At 37.2% G+C, this 20,611-nt stretch overlaps 1 protein-coding gene across 1 annotated transcript in view; it reads left to right on the forward strand.

The window, feature by feature from the left end:
- LOC150088463 (serine/threonine-protein kinase Genghis Khan-like) overlaps positions 1–20,611 on the forward strand; it is a 905,682-nt gene that overhangs the window by 439,571 nt on the left and 445,500 nt on the right. Inside the window, exons 19-20 of the mRNA XM_090370169.1 lie at positions 8,763–8,868; positions 17,129–17,253. Coding sequence (XP_090226295.1) covers positions 8,763–8,868; positions 17,129–17,253 — 231 coding nt within the window. The remainder of the gene's footprint in view (positions 1–8,762; positions 8,869–17,128; positions 17,254–20,611) is intronic.

The following is a 20,611-nucleotide window of genomic DNA, read 5'->3' on the forward strand; positions in this document are numbered from 1 at the left end:
CCAATACTGAACCCTGAGGGACTCCACTAATAACATTAGTCCACGATGAGCAGTGTCCATTGATTACCACTCTCTGTCTTCTTCCACTCAACCATCCCTTAATCCATAGCAGCAATTAGCCTCCTATGCTACACTGCTCCAATTTGTGCAGCAGTCTTCCATCTGCATCAGTATCAAAAGCCTTTCTAAGATCCAAATATATGATATCAAAGTTATTCACATCATAGTATCCAATCAAATTGGTCAGGCAAGACTTTCCCTTAACAAAACCATGCTGTGTCCAAGCTATAATTGAGGTCTTGTCTAGATGGTCCTGCAGTGCTTCTTTAACCAGTGCCTCCACTAATTTTCCTGGAACAGAAGTTAAACTAACAGGTCTATAGTTACTTGTGCTTTGTGAATTGGGGTCACATTTGCACATCTCCAGTCCATGGGTACCTCCCCTGAGTCCAAAGGAGCTGTCATGATTATGGCTAAGGGTTTGCTTACTTCCTTAGCTGCCTCCTTTAATATAATTGGATAGATCCCATCCACCCGGGTGCCTAGTTTATGTTTATCTTCAAAAATTTGTCCTCCACTTTCCTCTCATTTATTACAAAATTATCCAGCTCACTGCAAGAGTTTAACTCACCTCTGGCATTCCCCTCCCTGAATAACTCCTCATGGGTGAATGTAGATGCAAAATACTCATTTAGTTTGTTAGCCACCTGAGCAGGATCATCAACAGTTGAACCATAAATATCCAGTGGACCAATCTGATTCTTTCCTTTCCTTCTAGAGTTTACATAGGTAAAGAACTCTTTGTTGTTTTACTTTACATCCTTTGCCAAGGATTTCTCATAATCTGCCTTTGCTTGCCTAATCTCCTTTGTGACTTTGTTACAGACCAGCTTATATCTATCAGAGGCTTCCATGTCACCCATTAATTTATATTTATCCCATGCATTTTTCTTCTCTGCCACATGTCTCATTAGTTCATCTGACATCCATTTAGACCTAAACCTTGAACAATATTTCTTAGTTGGTATGTAAAGCCTAGTAGCTTCAAAGATAAATTCTTTGAATGCTTCCCATTTTGAATTTTCTTTTGGTAACATCATCGGTTGGTCCCACCGTATAGAATTTAAATACCGTCTCAGACTAATCCTGAAGTAGCCCAGTGGTCATGAGTGAGAGTGCATAGCACGCGTTCCTTGAGTGGACCGGGTTCAAGCCCGTGACTACTGAATATGATAAATATTTGTATTGGCGATTTATTGTAAACTCTGCTGACTTGGTTGTCGTGCCGGAGTATAAAAGAAAAAAATTTATTTTTACCATAGTCACCTATATGAAAGCAAAAACTTTCCCTTTACCTCTGATGGTAGTTACCTCTTTGAATAAATCCCACTTCAGCACACTGTGATCACTGCGACCTAGTGGTTCCTTTATCTGCAGATTCTTAATGCATGACGAATCACTACTAATAATCAGATCAAGTGTATTACTCCCTCTAGTTGCCTCCCGAACATGCAGGATGTAGAAAACAATCTTCCAATAAATCCACAAAATCCTTGCTAGTGTGTGAGTGACCAACCCACAAATTCCAGTCAATATCTGGGAAATCAAAATCCCCCATTATAAGACTCTCTGATTTACTGGCCCACTCTGTTTCCCTGTACAGTTCCTTATTATACTCATCAGAGTTATTAGGCCTATAACACACTCCTACTCTCAATTTTGATCTCCAAATGCTTATGTAACACCAAACTGATTCGACACTGCACTGTCAAGCTATGTCGACTGGCTTCACTTCCTTGGATTTTATGTGTTTATTAACTAATAGTATAACCCCTCCTCTCTTTCTATCTTGTCTATCCTTCCTGTAGACATTGTACTCCCCAAATTCCAGTTCTGCATTCCTTATATCTGTGTGACGTCACGTCTCTGATATCCCAACAATATCTGCTTTTGATGCTTTGAGCAATACCTCAAATTCATCAAATTTATTTACCAAACTCCTAGCATTGGTGTACACGCAAGTATACATGCACCTTTTCCTATTCTTAACTACCCTGACACAACCCATGTGTTTACTTGTACCGCAATGACTCCCAGCAGTCTCTGAAAAACCCAGCATCTTGTTTTCCAGGCTGCTGCTCATTCCAATAGAAACAGTGCAAGAATCACTTTCACCTGTGCCAGTGGCTACTGTTAATCTATTAGTCCTTGTATCCCCCCCCAAGCTAGCAGTTTTCCGACCCACCTAACTCTGCCTCGATGGCATCAGCAAATATTTTTACACCCTTTCTATTTAAGTGTATCCCATCCCTGTAGAAGCAGTCTCTCCTGTTAACAAGTACAGACCAGGCTGAAAAAAATTCTACCCTTTAAGCCTTGCACAATCTTTCCAGGGCCGAATTGATTGACAAGGCTCTCATCATATACTCCATCCTATTGTGTCTGGACAGAATTGCAGACACTTTCAAATTCAACCCTAATTCATGGCTTTTTTTGGACAGTGACCTGTACTTGTTAAGTAATTCTGCAGGTCTCCTAATCTTATAATGATGTTTATTTTAAGGAAGTTTGTACTGTTATTTAAGGACACTTGCACTCTTAATTAGTATGCTCTTGGTGTACTAATTCCTTAAAATACTACTAATAATTAGTAGTATTAGTAGTAGCAAATGATACAAATTTATACAGCAACAGCCAATTAAAAAAAAGTATTCACATCATCTGTCCTTTTCCCTCTAATAATTTGCATTTCTTCCTTAAATTTATTCAAACTGCTTACATGCACTACACCAAATGGAATTTTTTCCATTCGTTAGCTGGCCTCTGTTTGAAAGCAAATTTTCATACATCCATTCTGCTGTCAATTTTCCTCAATGTATTCTCCTTGTGCACCCTTATGTGCATTGTCCAAAATAAAGTAAGGATTCCATCAGCATTCAATTCATTTAAATGTTATACATTTAAATCCGGTGTCCTTGAAGGAGTCTAGTTTCCAATTCTGCAATTTGCAGAATTGGAAACTAGACTCTTTCTTTCTTTTTTTAGATGCCTTTTTTTGTAAGAGTTCTCTTTTGTATCCCTTACTGATCTTGTTGCTCTTCTGTGCACCCATTTCAACAGATCTACATTCTGTCTAAACTGAAGCTTCCAGAGCTGTGTGCAGTACTCAAGATATTGCCTGGCCCTTGCCTTATATGATGTGATAATCACTTCCTTGTCCCTACTGTCCGTAATTTCTCTATGTCATTGACAGAATTCTACAAGCTGTTTTGGCAGCCTATCTGCCCTGCTCAGAGAATTTTTTTTTTTTTTTTTTCCTCCATTACCTTGAGTGTGATATCTCCCAGTTTATTTATTATTTTGGGATTACTGCTAATTTTAATTGTATTCTATCAATGTTACTTTTTTATCCAATAATTTGTTACATTTTAATCCAAAAAACAAAGCTGAATTCAGATCTTTTCTTTCTGTTGAGTGAAGTTTTGGTAGTGCTCCTTGTCTTAGACAGCAAGGCTGTTGTTATTAACAATAGTGGAAAGTCTACAACAGTTTCTTGTTTGAAGAAACTGTTGTAGACTTGGCACAGTCATAATCAATTGATGTCTAAGAGAATCCAAACACAATTTCCCAGAAAAAAAACCCTGTTTGTTGTTTGTTATTTGGTTTTTAGGAGCATTAGCAACTAAGGCCATATTGCTCTGGGATATGCGGTGGTCATTCCCTTTCCGCATCCTCCGTATTTGGTGGTGACGGGCTCGAACCCCGGTCTAATCAAGAAGCACTGCTGCTCCTTCCCACCTGGCTACGGAGGTGCCCTAAAAAAAAAAAAAAAAAACCCCTAGGTAAGCTAATGTTTGAAAGTACTGGTACATGCAGTACTGGTAAAGAATCCTTTGGCTGTATTTTAATATAAAATGTGTATGTTACCAGTGAAATTTTCTAGTGTGGTGGAAAACTATTTGCCCTTTCCAAAAAACACTCCTGCTTTCCTTTTTCCAAAAAAAATCTCATGCTGTCAAGTTTTTCACAAAAAACTGCCTGCTTTTTTTTTAATGAAAAACTCATGTTTTCTTCCTGTTTCAATCTATGTTTTCCCTGTTTTAACCAAAAAATCTCATGTTTTCCTCCTGCATATAGTTACCCAATCATCACTTTTAGAAAGTTGAAGTTACCAGCTATGCAGAAAAAATGGAAGGACTTTATTATTTCCATGAAGATAATTGTAAAATCCTAGTATTGTGGACCATTATAGCTGCTGGAAAACGAGTTGAGCATTATGTTGAAGCTGGAAATTGAGAACTCTCTACCAGCTATAAGGGTCAGGGAGTCCGTCACCACCAAATACGGAGGATGCGGAAAGGTCAGGGAATGACCACCGCATATCCCTTAGCAATATGGCCTTAGTTACTAATGCTCCTAAAAACCAAATAACAAACATAAGGGTCAGGAATTTCACACTCTTATGATATGAGAGATTTCTTTATTGATATTGTGAACCCTAAAAGTTAAGAGTCTAATTTTTAGGGTTCACAATAACTCATGCATGGAATTCATTTTCCTTCCTCCAATATTATTTATATAACAACTTCATTTTATCATGTTTTGTGATTGTTATAATCAGTATTGTTTATATTATTTATTTTATTTTATTTTGCTTGTACCAGAGGCACTGTGTATGTCTTTACTGTTTCTGAAGTGGCTGGTTATTATGCACCCATATAACCAACAACTGCAGCTATAAATAGTCTTTTTGGAGAGTCACTCTGCAAAACTGCGCTCTGTCAAAAAGAATGTCAATCATGTAATATCTGTAATCTCTTCAGCAGTTTTCTTACTTTTTTTCTTGATTGTAGCAGAAATACTAAGCACATATTGAAGAAACACAAGCAGAGCAGGGCAAGTTTTTACTAATTGCTTACTGCAAAGCTCCACATTTAGCATTAGCATTAGCAAAGGCATATGATACAAGAAAGCAAGCTATACAGCATCAGCAAAAAAAAACCAAAAAAAAAAAAAAAAAAAACCCACTTTCTCATTTCACCCATCCACTTCCACCAGATGTTTGTTAGTTCTACTTTGAATCTATTTAAGCTATCAATTTCTACAACGACAGATGGAAGTTTGTTCCAGCAATCAACCACCTGCTAGCTAAAGGTAAACTTCCGCACACCTATCCCACAATCTTTTCTCAATTTGAATTTATGCTCTCAGGCGATTATTCTGAACAAGAGGAAGAATCCCATCAGCATTGAGCATGCTTAAACCATTCAAGTCCTTATACACCTCAATCAGATCACATCGCAGGTGCCTAGTCTCGAGACACTAATTTTCAAAACTTAAGCCTTTCTTCATAAGAGCAATCCTGTCTTCCATTCACTAATCTTGTTGTTCTCTGTACTCATTCCAGCAGCTCTACATTCTTCTTAAAATGATGCCTCCACACCTGTATACAGTACTCAAGTTGTGGCCTGACCATTGCCTTATACAAGGGGTTAATCACCTCCTTATCCCTGCTAGAAAAATTTCTGTATATCATTGGCAAAACACCATGAGCTACTCTTGCAGACCGTCTGCACAGCTCAAAAAACTTCATATCTGACTGCACAATTACCCCCATGTCCTTTTCATTCTTTACCACTGTCAGTGTAGTACCACACAGTTGATACTTTTCTCTGGAGTTGCTGCTTCCCGTATGCAGAACTTTACATTTGTCGATGTTAAACTTCAGTTGCCACATCTCAGCCCATCTGCTCAACTCTTCTAGATTCTGTTGCAGTAGCATATTGTTATTAGTGTCATTAACAACCCTGCCAACCTTCATATCCTCTGCAACCTTAGACATTTAACCTGATATACCACCATCAATATTATTAATAAATACAGAAAATAATATTGGACTCGACACTGAACCCTGGGGTATTCCACTAATATTAATAACATTAGTCCATGAAGAGCAGTGTCCATTGATTACCATTCTCCCTCTTCTCCCACTCAACCATACCTTTATCCAGCATCCAATGCCACACTGCTCTAATTTGTGCAGCAGTTATCCATGTGCAATAGTATCAAAATCTAAGATCCAAATATATGATATCAGAATTATTCTTTACATCCAGTTCCTTTGTGACCACATCATAGTATCCAATCAAATTGGTCACACAAAACTTCCTCTTAAAAAACCGGTGCTTTGTCTGATCTATAACTGAAGTCTTGTCTAGATATTCCTGTAGTGCTTCTTTAACCAGTGCCTCCATTAATTTCCCTGGAACAGAAGTTAAACTAACAGGTCTGTAATTACTTGTGTTGCCCTTTGATCTTCCTTTCTGAATTGGAGTCATATTTGCACATCTCCAGCCCATGGGTATCTCCACTGAGTTTAAGGAAGCTCTCGTAATAATGGCTAAGGGTTTGCTTATTTCCTTTGCTGCTTCCTTTAATATAACCGGATAGATCCCATCCACCCCAGGTGCCTTTCTTATGTTTATCTTCAACAATTTCTCCTCCACTTTTCTCTCAATTATTACAAAATCATTTAGCTCACTGCCAGAGTTTAATACACCTCTGGCATTCCCCTCCCTGATTAATTCCTCATGTGTGAATGTAGATGCAGAATACTCATTTAGTTTGTTAGCTACCTGAGCAGGATCATCAACAGTTGAACCATCGATATCAAGTGGATCAATCTGATTCATTCCCTTCCTTCTAGATTTTATCTAAGTAAAGAACTCTTTGCTGTTTTTACTTTGCATCCTTTGGTAAAGATTTCTCGTAATCTGCATTTGCCTGCCTAAATTCCTTTGTGACTTGGTTACAGACCAGCTTATATCTATCATAAGCTTCCATGTCACCTGTTAATTTATATGTATTCCATGTAATTTTCTTCTCTGCCTCATGTCTCATTAGTTCATCTGACATCCGTTTAGGCCCAAACCTTGAACAATATTTCTTAGTTGGTATGAAAAGCCTAGTAGCCTCCAAAATTAAGTCCCTGAAGGCTTCCCATTTAGAATTCAACGTTGGTAACGTCATCAGTTGACCCCACTGTACAGAATTTAAAAACTATTTGAGACCCCTGTAGTCACCTTTACGAAAGCAGAAACCCTTCCCTTTACCCTTGATGGTAAAGGGAAGGGTTTCTTCCCTTTACCAGCAAGGGATGTAGTTACCTCTTTGAGTAATACCTACTTCAGCACACTGTGATCACTGCCACCCAGTAGTTCCTTTATGTGTAGATTCTTAATGCATTAAGAATCACTACTAATAACCAGATCAAGAGTATTAGTCCTTCTAGTTGCCTCCTTAACATGCTGCTGTAGAAAACAAGCATCTAATAAATCCCCAATAAGCCTTGCTAGTGTGTGAGTGACCAATCCACAAATTCCAGTCAATATATGGGAAATTAAAATCCCCCATTATAAGACAGTCTGATTTACTGGCCCACTCTATTTCTCTGTACAGTTGTTTATTATACTCACCAGAGTCGTTAGGCCTATAACACAGGCCTATATTTAAGTATATATAAATTAGATGCTTTTAAATTTTGTGCAGTTAACTTTTATTCCCTTATGTTGGGAATAAAAGTTAACTGTACTGAGAAAATTTTCTCATTTTAAAATGAGAAACTGAAATTGCATTTAGAATGAAGGTGCTTAAGTGATTACTAACAAACTTTTATTTGTCATAAAGTTTGAATAACAGTAGCTGTCAGGCATTTAGGAGGAACCAATGCTAGACACCTCACGCGACTTGAATACCAATAGTTAGATGTAACCAACAATTGCCTTTGAAAGCTTACAAAAGTTCTATAATGATTACAAACATCATAACCAAGCTTGGTTGTATTTATATCACTATATAGTCTTTTCATTTTGTGATCATTATGATGAATGGTTTATATCAGAGGCTGGAAAATGGTCAGTTGCAAACCATATTTTAGTTGATTATGGTGCATAGAAATTAAAATGTAATATAATTTTATAGAGAACACCAGTACAATAAATCTCATTAATTATTTGGCCAATTCAGTTTTTAAGTTTACTTCAAAGTTTTATAAATACATGCCTAATATTGTTTTTTATAATAAAAAAATTATAATAATTGTACAGTTAGTTTATTTTATTTAAGATTTAGAGGCAGAATCATAAAAAGGATTGTGATAGGCCAATTTTGGGACCTTGTTTATTTTTAAAGTTTTTTATATGGTAGGTTGCCAGCCTCTGTTTATATGAATAATAATGGTGCCAACTAACTGATTCTCTCTACATGGCCTGCATGCACATGGAATGTCTCTTGCTACATTTTTTGTGGGCATCACATCCTATAGTGACTTACAGTTATTAAATCACTTGGAGTGTGCAGTATGTTTTTTATGTTGGTTGTCGGTGTATCACATTGAGATGATTGCCTCAGCCACACTGTAATGTAGATATTTGGGGACTCATTGCATCAATGATTATCTCCACCATGGAACTTAGTTGTATCATTCTTCCTTTTCTGTGGGTTTGCTTTTATCAAGTACTTTGTAAGGTATGCAGTTACCCCCATAACACCATATTGCTTTTATTTTACATATGTTAATACACAGATTTCTAATATTTCTGCCACTGTTCTATATTTGCTATATTTATTCATTACTTTATTTTTTTTAAAATCATCTTGCACCATAAAATAAATGGATGTTTTAAGTGAAATTTGAGACTTTGAGGTGCATTTGTCTCTAATAATCTCTATTAATTTTTATGATTTTCTTTTTTCCACTGTAGTGCACTGGAAAACCAAGAAGTAATAAATGAAGTGAAACGAGTGCATGAAAGAGAAAAGGAATTGCTACAAGAAGAAAACAGGAAAATGAGCCAAGAAATAGAAAGAGTAGTTAAATCCTAAATTCTGAATTATGTAAAATACAATTAAAATGTAAATTAGTGAAATATTTTTATCCATCTCTATTAAATACACTTATTTTCTTCAAACTATGTGACAATATAGAAATGTATATAGAGAATAGAGAATTTATCTCATATTCATAATGCTTTTTGATCAAAAGCATAGTGTATTATTAAATATTAAGCCTGTTCTAACTCAAACAGTCATTCCCATTGCTCTAGTTAAATTAATATTTATTGATAGCAGATTAAAGCTGATAGTTTAAAGAGTATTAAAGTATAAAGAAGAATATTTCCATCAGTTTAGCCTAATCTTTTTCACCTCCATTTCAAATTGATAGTGCAGATAAAACTTATTTGATTATTTCAGAGGTTATTTCAATAACAGCACTTTTTATGAGAGTTTAAAAAAGATCGGGCAAAGTAATGGGAATGTTCTTTGTTATTAATCCTCTTCAGATAATAGTTTACTTTAATGTTTTCATGGCAGGATGCAAAGCACACATTTAGTCCTAAAGTTGGTATATTTTTTTTATGAATTTATCCATTCTTGTGAAATTCCAAGATGTTTTTGACCCAAAAATGGTGTTATTATTTCACATTTGATTAGTGCTAATTTTGTAATAAATGTTAATTTCAGTGACCTTCAAATAACCCTGCCAGATCTGTCACCAAAGTAATGGGTGATGTGGCTCACTGGCGTTCATGTTTGTTATTGTAGAAGCAGTCACTTGTTAACAGAAGGGACCGTTTCTTCGATGGTCTGAGACAGTATTTAAATTCTATACAGTGGGACCAACTGATGATGTTACCAACAGCAAATTCAAAATGGGAAGCATTCAAAGAACTTATCTTGGAAGCTACTAGGCTTTACATACCAACTAAGAAATATTGTTCATCTGACATCCATTTAGGCCTAAATGGATGTCAGATGAACTAATGAGACATATTGCAGAGAAGAAAAATGCTTGGGATACATATAAATTAACACGTGACACAGAAGCCTATGATAGATACAAGTTGATCTGTAACCAAGTTACAAAGGAGGTTAGGCAAGCGAAGGCAGATTATGAGAAATCTTTGGCAAGGGATGCAAAGAAAAACAGCAAAGAGTTCTTTACTTATGTAAACTCTAGAAGGAAGGGGATGAATCAGATTGGTCCACTTGATATCGATGGTTCAACTGTTGATGATCCTGCTCAGGTGGCTAACAAACTAAATGAATATTTTGCATCGACATTCACACATGAGGAGTTACTCAGCGAGGGGAATGCCAGAGGTGTATTCAACTCTGGCAGTAAGCTAGATAATCTTGTAATAACTGAGAGTAAAGTGGAGGAGAAATTGTTGAAGATAAACACAAGAAAGGCGCCTGGGGTGGATGGGATCTATCCAGTTATATTAAAGTAGGCAGCAAAGGAAGTAAGCAAACCCTTAGCCATAATTATGAGAGCTTCCTTGGACTCAGGGGAAGTACCCATGGACTGGAGATGTGAAAATGTGACCCCAATTCACAAAGGAGGATCAAAGGGCAACACAAGTAATTATAGACATGTTAGTTTAACTTCTGTTCCCGGAACATTAATGGAGGCACTGGTTAAAGAAGCACTGCAGGATCATCTAGACAAGACTTCAGTTATAGCTCGGACATAGCATGGTTTTGTTAAGGGGAAGTATTCCCTGTAAAGTTGATTGGATACTATGATGCAGTTACAAAAGAACTGGATGCAGGGAATAACTTTGATATTATATACTTGGATCTTAGAAAGGCTTTTGATACTGCTGCACAAATTGGAGCAGTGTGGCATTGGAGGCAAATTGCTGCTATGGATAAAGGGGTGGTTGAGGGGGAGAAGACAGAGAGTTGTAATCAATGGACACTGCTCATCGTGGACTAATGTTATTAGTGGAGTCCCTCAGGGTTCAGTATTGGGTCCATTGTTGTTTTCTGTATTTATAAATGATATTGATGATGGTATATCAAGCTTAATGTCCAAGTTTTCAGATGATACGAAGGTTGTCAGGGTTGTTAAGGACACTACTGACACTATGCTGCTGCAACAGGATCTGGAAAGGTTGAGCAGATGGGCTGAGAGGTGGCAAATGAAGTTTAACATTGACAAATGTAAAGTACTACATATGGGAAACAGCAACCCCAGAGCAACATATCAACTCTGTGATACTACACTGACAGTGGTAGAGAATGAAAAGGACCTGGGGGTAATTGTACAGGCAGATATGAAGTTCTCTGAGCAGTGCAGACAGGCTGCAAGAGTAGCTCATGGTGTCTTGTCAGTGATATACAGGAATTTTTCTAGCAGGGATAAGGATGTGATTATTCCCTTGTATAAGGCAATGGTCAGGTCACACCTAGAGTACTGTATACAGGTCTGGAGGCCTCATTTCAAGAAGGATGTAGAGCTGCTGGAACAAGTACAGAGAAGGGCAACAAGATTAGTGAATGGAACAAAGGGGTGCTCTTACGAAGAAAGTCTTAAGTTTTGCAAATTACAGTGTCTGGAGACTAGGCACCGGCGAGGTGATCTGATAGAGGTGTATAAAGCCTTGAATGGTTTGAGCATGCTCAGTGCTGATGGGATTCTTCCTCTTAGTATTAGTATTAGTAATGGCCGCATGGTGCAAGAAAGCCTATGGCTTATGCTGCACCAGCCAAGAAAAAAAAAAAAAAAAATCCGAACAAAACAATGATAAAAACAAAAAAACAAAAAAACAAAAAAAATAAAAATAATAATAATTAATTAAAAAAAAAGGAAATTAAACCTATTATCCTATGTGCTTCCCTTACCCGAAAGTACTATCCAGATGACCTTTGAATTTCCCCAAACTGTTGGCCTCTACCACCTATGAAGGCAACTTATTACACTAATTTATAACTCGCTGGCTAAAATAAAACTTCCTGCAGTCCAATCTAAACATTTCCCCTCGTAACTTGAATTTATGTCCCCTAGTTCTAGCATCATTTATAATCTTGAAAATTTTATCCTCATTCCTTTTACCTATGTCTCTCAGAGCCTTAAACACCTCAATCAAATCTCCTCTAAGGTGTCTAGTTTCCAAACTCTGCAACCCACATATTCAAAGTCTTTCTTCATAAGGACGCCCTCTTGCCGATCTCACCAGGCGAGTTAACCGTCTTTGCACCCTTTCAAGAAACTCGATGTCTTTCTTTACGTGCGGTCTCCATACTTGAACACAGTATTCCAAGTGTGGTCTAACATAAGCCTTATATAATGGGATTATCACGTCCCTATCTCTACTTGCAAAAGTTCGATAGATCATTGATAGGACACCATGGGCCTTCCTTGCAACCTGTTTACAATGCTACTGTATACAGGTCTTGCTCAGAATAATCAACTGAGAGGGCATAAATTCAAATGGAGGAAAGACAGATGTAGGATAGACGTGCGGAAATTTGTCTTTAGCCAGTGGGTAGTTGGTTGGCGGAACAGACTTCCATCCCTTGTTGTGGAAGTTGATAGCCTAAATAAATTTAAGGCTCAGCTGGACAGGTATTTCGAACAAATGGAGGGGGTGAAGTGGAAGTTGTTTTTTTTTTTTTTGGCTGATGCTGCATAAGCTTGTTTTCTTGTATCATATGCCTCTACTAATGCTAATAATCTGAAATTTCTGCTACAGAAGTACCAAATTTTTTTTTTTTGTGGGCCAGCATTATTTTAATTTCATGTACATTCATTTACATAAAATCAGTAGTTTTCATCTCTTTAGATGATGAAATGCAATGTTTCAGAGCATTCCCTCCAATTTTTCATAAACATCATGTCACGCGGATATTGTTTAGCAATGTCGGCCTTGGATGAAAGTTTTCTCCAAGATTGTTGGTAATCACAGTAACCTTTAATGATTGAAGAAGACTTATATTTGTTTCATCTATTTTTTCCAAAAATGCATGGATGCATATAAATTATCAGGTGATACAGAAGCCTATGGTAGATTTGAACCAGTCAGCAATCGTCACATAGGAGGTTACTAAGGTAGATTATAAGAAGTTTTTGTCAAAGGTATATGAAGAAAAACAGCAAAGATTTCTTTACTTATGTAAACACTAGAAGAAGGGGTTGAATCTCATTGGTTCTCTTTATATTGATGGTTTAACTGTTGATGATGCTGCACAGGAAAACTGAGCAGGATCATTAACAGTTACAAACTGAATAGGTATTCTTCATCTACATGCGCACATAAAGAATTTTTTAGGGAAGGGGAATGCCATAGGTTTATCAACCTCTATACAGGGAGCTAAATGATTTCATGATAATTGAGAGGAGAGTGGAAGACAAATTGTTAAAGCTAAACATAAAAAAAGCTGCTTGCGGTGGATGTAATCCATCTAGTTATACTTAAGGGAGGCAACAAAGGAGGTAAGCAAACCATTAGCCATAATTACGAAGCATCTTTACATTCAGGGGAGGTCCCTATGAACTGGATAAGTGTGAATGTATCTCTAGTTTACAAAGGGGGAAAAGTTTAAATGAGTAATTACAGACCTGTTATCTTAACTTCTGTTCCAAAAAAAAAAAAAAAAAAATGAATGAATGGAGTCAATGGTTAAAGAAGTAATGCAGGACCATCTAGACAGGAATGCAATTATACTGCAGTCACAGAATGGATTTGTAAAGGATAATCTTAAGAGGACATGTTTTAGCTCTAAAACATGTCCTTTTCTTTAAGTTCCTTTCCTTGCAACTGGAATGTGAAGAAATGCTATCCAGAAAAGGGGAATGGCCCTTTTTGGTAAGATCCCCCCCCCCCATAAATTCTTGAATTTATACCATCTGAATCCATCCCTGCTGAAGTTTGTGAGAAATAGTAAACTAGTAAAGATGAATAATTTTTATTTTTAAAAGCTCTAGGATTAGCTGATTTATGAATGACAAGATGCAGAAATTTGTGAATTGTAGTGGCATTTCTGCAGACTGTTATTGCATCTCTCTCTCTCTCTTTCTCTCGGATTTTTTGCATCCTGGTGCTGGCTGTGGCTTTCTTTGTAGGTACAAGTTGTAATTTAGACCTGCTTCTTTCATGTATTGTTGAATTGCTCTCTATTTATTTTTTTCTTTCAATAAATTACCTTAAATATTTTGTAAATTTTTGAGCTCAGTCAGATTAATAAGTAATTTCTCTCTACTAATATTCAATATAGGGATAATATAACATTTTTTACATCAAAGCCATCCTTCACTTTTTTGTAAAACTTTCTGCACCGTCAATCTTTTGGTGCAGTGCCAAGGCCTTTTCTTGAATGGGTCTCCTGATTGGAGTTTCATGCATGTCATCTTTCTTGCATAAACCATAACCATAATGCATTGTCTGTAATCTTTAATGTTGATTTCTTTAAGTGGAGTGAGAACTTAATGGCTCTTCCCAAGGATAGTGCAAATGTCCTTCTAGATTTTAACTGATTTTTCCCCCCAGTCTTTTAGCATTAGTAGAGGCATATGATGCAAGAAAGCAAGCTTATGCAGCATCAGCCAGAAAAAAAAAAAAAAAAAAACTTCCACTTCACCCCTCCCTCCTTTCATTCGAAATACTTGTCCAGCTGAGCCTTAAATTTATTTAGGCTATCAACTTCCACAATAAGGGATGGAAGTCTGTTCCAGCAACCAACTACCCGCTGGCTAAAGGCAAATTTCCGGACATCTATCCTACATCTGTCTTTCCTCAATTTGAATTTATGCCCTCTCAGGTGATTATTCTGAGCAAGAGGCAGAATTCCATCAGCATTGAGCATGCTCAAACCATTCAAGGCTTTATACACCCTATCAGATCGCCTCGCCGGTGCCTAGTCCCCAGACACTGTAATTTGCAAAACTTAAGCCTTTCTTCATAAGAGCAACCTTTTGTTCCATTCACTAACCTTGTTGCCCTTCTCTGTACTCATTCCAGCAGCTCTACATCCTTCTTGAAATGAGGCCTCCAGAACTGTATACAGTACTCAAGGTGTGGCTTGACCATTGCCTTATACAAGGGAATAATCACCTCCTTATTATTTTTTTGCAGTTGTTTTGCCCACACCTAATTCAACAGCGGTTGTTTTTTTAGTAACTTTCCATTATCGAGTCTTTCTAGAATCAGATTTTCATACAAAGGGTACTAGGAAAGTTTTGCAATATGACGCAACAATGAATCACAGGAAGCTGCTTGTTGCTGCATGTTGAGACATGTTCATACGTGCATAGTAGCCGGCGCGCCAAGTCGATGGGCTCAGTTATTCATTAGTAGTGAGAGTGTAAAGTGCTTGCGATGGCATCGTGGTCACGAAATGAGATAAGGACAGTTTTGCGGTATAATTTCGTGCGTGGTTTAACCATAGACCAGTGCTTAGAAGAAATGACTCTTGCACTAGATGATGATTGTCCACATCGTACAACGATATTCAGGTGGTATAGAAAATTCCAAAGGGGAAATTTCAATCTGGAGGATTCTGAGAGGCCGGGAAGGCCACGAACGTCAGTTACGGAGGAAAACATTACTGCTGTGAGGAAAATGCTTGACGAAAACAGGCGAGTGACCTACCAACAGATAGAGGATACTTTGGGCCTAAATGCACCAGCAATTCGTTCGATTCTGCAAGATCATTTGCATGTGAAGAAACTTTGTTCTCTCTGGGTGCCGCATCAACTGACTGAAGAGCAGATGACACGACGTGTGACTTGGTGCCGGGAGATGTTAAAAAAGTTTGATAAGGGACAATCTCGGTATGTGAACAACATCGTGACAGGTGACGAGACTTGGCTGTACTATTACGATCTGCCGACCAAGGCTCAAAACAAAGTTTGGGTCTTTGATGATGACGACACACCCGTAATTGTCAGAAAATCCCGATCTGTAAAGAAGAAAATGAAAGCTGTATTTTTCAAATCGAGTGGAATTGTGGAACGTGTCATTTTGGACACGCAGAAGACAGTCACAGCTAAGTGGTATACTGAACAATGCCTGCCTAAAGTCATTGGATCTATGAAGAACCTGCGGCCAAAGTCAGGAATGGACACCTGGTACCTCAATCACGATAGTGCTCCAGCTCACCGCGCCAAAGCCTGCACCGAATATTTGACCACGACAGGACTGAAACTTCTCGAGCACCCTCCCTACAGTCCAGACCTTACTCCTGCGACTTTGCACTGTTCCCGCATGTGAAAATGAAGCTAAAAGGGAGGCGGTTTTCCAGTGATGAGGACCTTCTACGGGCTTGGGACAACGAGTGTGCTTTACTCCCTAGTGAAACTTGGCAGAACTGGTTTAAAGATTGGTTTCGGAGGATGGAGAGGTGTATTGAATGTAGACGAAATTACTTTGAAAAAATTAAATAAACAAAGCTGTATTGCAAAACTTTCCTAGTACCCTTTGTATAAGCATCAATTCTCTTTCTTTTCTTACCTATATTTCATTAATTTATATAATATTTAATTAAATATTAAATAGGTTGGTGCTGGTATACTACATTAGCCTACTAGCCTTGAGTACTGCCCACCAATGGCACATTGCTATGTGCCTCTGACAGATAATAACACTAAAATCAACCATTGGCTAGAAACGGTACAGAACTACTTTTTACATTTTAGGCTGTCAGTTAACCTGGCATTATCCACTTGGACCTGACAAGTTGTTGTTCTTAAATATTCCCCCAAAATAACTGCTGCACACATTAATTGTTGGTGCAATGCTGATGGCTGAAACTTTTCATTTAAACTTTTATTTGAGCAGTTAGTGAACAGTTAATATTTACTTGGAATTACATCTGGAAAGCTATCAGGTCTCATCCAAGTGTTTACTATTTTTGCCTTTTGCTTCAGTATTCTAGTTTCAGTCTAAGGTATGTAAATGAAATATTGCTGTAAAAGAAACTTGCATGATAGTCGATATACCCGATGTGTCTGCTACAGCAATTACTTACTCTTTTTATTATATATAAAGAGGGGGATATCAGTTAATCTGGTGAGTTGGTTAAGTAGAGGCCAGTTAAGAAGTCTTCTATTGTATATCTAAATTTATAAAAATTCACAGTATTTGAGGTTTGGAAATTATATTATCTTTGTTGTATTCACAATGAACTGTCTAAATATATTAAAAGCAGTATCTGGATTTCCAGTTTCAGTTTGTGGATTTATGATTTCCACTCCCAATAATTTTTGAATTGACAATCATATTATCTTTTATTTGTGTTCATAATCATGTATATGAACATATTAAGGACAATATTTTTATTTCAGATGTCCCAAGTAATTACTAGACAGCAGGAGGAAAGACGACGATTAGAAGATGATTTGAATCATCTCAGAGACAAAAGAGAATCTGTAGCTCAGTGGGAAGCACAAATCAGTGAAATTATTCAGTGGTAAGCAAGTCTCTCCCTCTACTTTGCCATATTTTATTTTGTTATTTAGTGTTAGCATTAGCATTAGTAGAGGCGTTTAATGCAAGAAAGCAAGCTTATGCAGCATCAGCCAAAAAAAAAATAAAATGAAATAAAGTAAAATAAATAAATAAAAAATAACCACTTCACCCATCTGTTCGTTCGAAATACCTGTCCAGCTGAGCCCTAAACTTATTTAGGCTATCAACTTCCACGACAAGAGATGGAAGTCTGTTCCACCTACCAACCACCCGCTGGCTAAAGGCAAATTTCCGCACATCTGTCCTACATCTGTCTTTCCTCAATGTGTTCTTAGAGAAAAGAAGTGTGTAAACTACACAAACAAGTTCAGTTGAAAGGACTTGGATAATTTTTCCCACCTTTATACTAATTTAGTGTTCTTAGAGACTGCATTGTTCTTGCTTCCCTGTGGAAGGTTCGGTAACCCGAAAGAGGAAACGAACCCTCCTGGGACTAAAAGAACACAAAGATGAATATCATAAATCTGTCACCATCTATAAAGAGATAATAAACTGATAAAAAATTCATATCAGCAAAAAAATCAAGTTATTTAATGTACTCAGTGCATTATATTTCAGGCATGTTAGCAAACAGTAATAACTCGTGATTTATAACAGACAGACAGACACAGAGAGAGAGAAAGAGAGAGAGAGAGAGCGAGCGAGCAAAAAAGCAGTGACTTTTATGGAGGAACTAGGCTTTTATTTCCGAGATTCCTCTATATTATTCATTCTTCCAATCAGTGCTTGACAAAAAACATATCTACTGTTTCAGCTGCATTGTAAGGTATGTGGATAGTCTGTGTAATATACAGGGTGTCTCAAAAATATTGGTGCAAACATTTAGGGGAGGTAGGTAACATCTAAAGGAATGTGAATCGCATAGGAACCCATAACCGGAAACGTCACGGGAAAGTAGTAGCAGAGGCACAAGAAGCAGAAATGACACAAGACAGTAATTAGTGGCAAACATTTATTTGACATAATATTAACAATGGAGTACAAGATGGATGCATTTCATGATGTTACAACCGATACTCGAAGGTTCCACCATGAGACGCGATGCATGCGTGACACCGACGCAGCATGGATTGGCGGACACTGTCGAACACACCTGGAGTTACTTTGACAGTAGCAGCAGCGCAGACGAGTCTTGCCACGAGATCCATTTCCGTCTCCACAGGCGATTGATACACGATAGATTTGAGGGCCCGCCCCCAGAGAAAGAAATCAAGGCTCGATAAATCAGGTGAGTGTGGGGGCCAGGCAACGGGTACACCACAGCCAATCCATCGACGCCCAAAACACCTGTTCAAATGGTCACGAACACACCTTCCATAATGGGCAGGCGCCCCGTCATGTTGAAACCAAATGTTGCGTCTCACATTTGCTGGAACATCGTCAAGTAACCCTGGTAGAACTTGTTCAAGAAAGATCCAATATTCAGCAGAGTTCATGCGGGATGGTAAAAGGTATGGGCCGACTAAGCAGTCACCAACCATACCTGCCCACACATTTATTGCAAAGCAGCGTTGTGCCGCATGGGGGTGCACACCGTGTGGGCCCTCTGCTAATCCGTACACTAGGTGCATGTGTGCCAGCTCACAGTTCGTATATCAATGCATGCTCTTCGTGCGGCGACTACTGCTTGAATGAGTAAACAAGAAATTTTCCCTCTCCTGAACTGATGAACAGTGCCGTGTACCGACTTACGGTGACATTTCCGGTTATGGGTTCCTATGCAATTCACATTCCTTTAGATGTTACCTACCTCCCCTAAACATTTGTACCAATATTTTTGAGACACCCTGTATAATGGAAAAAATAATAAATAAATAAGATAATAATCAGAGAATTTCTATTGGTCCAATTTTAAGAATATTTGGGAAGGCATGACAAATCATTCTAAAGAGCAAAATATAAAACTCCATTCATTCATTGGAAATCAGGTTAAGAACATACAGACAGACAGACAGACAAAGAAATAATAATTGTTGGATTTCTGTTAGTCTGATTTTAATGCAATTTGGGGAGACTCGGAAATCTTTTTATAAGCCTCAAATATAAAATTTCATGAAAATCCATCAATTATCAATTGGGAGTAGAGTTATTACATGGAGACAAGAAAAAAAATTTTAATAATTACCAGGTTTCTGTTGGTCTAATTTTAATTAAATTTGTGATGGTTTGACACATCTGTTTTAAAGGCCCAAATATAAAATTTCACGCAAATCCATTCACTAGGAGCCAAATTATTACATGCAGATGGATGGACATTTGTAAAGGCAGGGCACATTTATGCATATATAAGCTAATGCAGCTAAAACTGAAGCAAGTCCCCAAGCAGTGTCAGTTTCTTACTAGCCATGCAACACGAGAACAGGCTTTAGAAAATTTTACCATTCTTCATAGAGGCATCCACCGGTATTGCACTACCTTTGGTGGGTATAGGATTTGTGCTTCTTACATGAAAGTTTAATAGCAGACCCAGCCCAGCTCTCCATGCCAGCATGGTGGCTAAGAGGTCTGATACACACAACACACAACACACGCAAACAATCCTTGAAATACTGGCTTTTATTTACTGTCCTGTTCTAAATTGAACAAAATTATTAAATTAAATAATTTTAACTAAATTTAAAAAATTAATATATATATATATATATATATATATATATATTATTTTTTTAAATTTAGTATTATTATTTATATATATAATATAAATAAAAATAATAGGATGTAGTGACAAAACTGAACTTCTAAAAAGAATGAAAAAATATTAATTTATTAAACTGGATTATGGATCCAGGGCACTATTAGTTATAGCAGACATACCCAGCAACCATAATGAAATATAGACAAATGTATATGATCAGTACATTGGGTAGGGATGCTGACCTGTTAAGTGTAATTACAATGGAATAAATTGAGAATGCCTGCAAAATAAAAGCAGATTATCTGAAATTAAATAAAATTAAGATTAGCATAAAAATTGCATTAAAATAATAAAAAATAATAAAATAGTATATTAATGCTATAGGTGCTAAGATTTTAACTATGTGTTCCAGGGATCAGCAGCCAAAACCAAAGGAACCACAGCAATAAGCAATGTCTGTTTCTGTTATGATGTATACGTGTTGTACATATACATCATAGCCGACCCGACAGAGACCAAAAAGGAAGGAATAAAAAGAATATAATAAAAAAAATAATAATAAAATAAAAGTAAAATGCAGAATTATGCTAAAATAATACTGATTAAATCCTGTAAAGGAAAATGAATGAAGGTTTGAATTAAAAATGTAAATGAAGGCAAATTG

Source organism: Mastigoproctus giganteus, chromosome 3 (assembly GCF_048544385.1).
Source record: "Mastigoproctus giganteus isolate SK-2022 chromosome 3, ASM4854438v1, whole genome shotgun sequence".
NCBI classification, from domain to species: Eukaryota; Metazoa; Arthropoda; class Arachnida; order Uropygi; family Thelyphonidae; genus Mastigoproctus; species Mastigoproctus giganteus.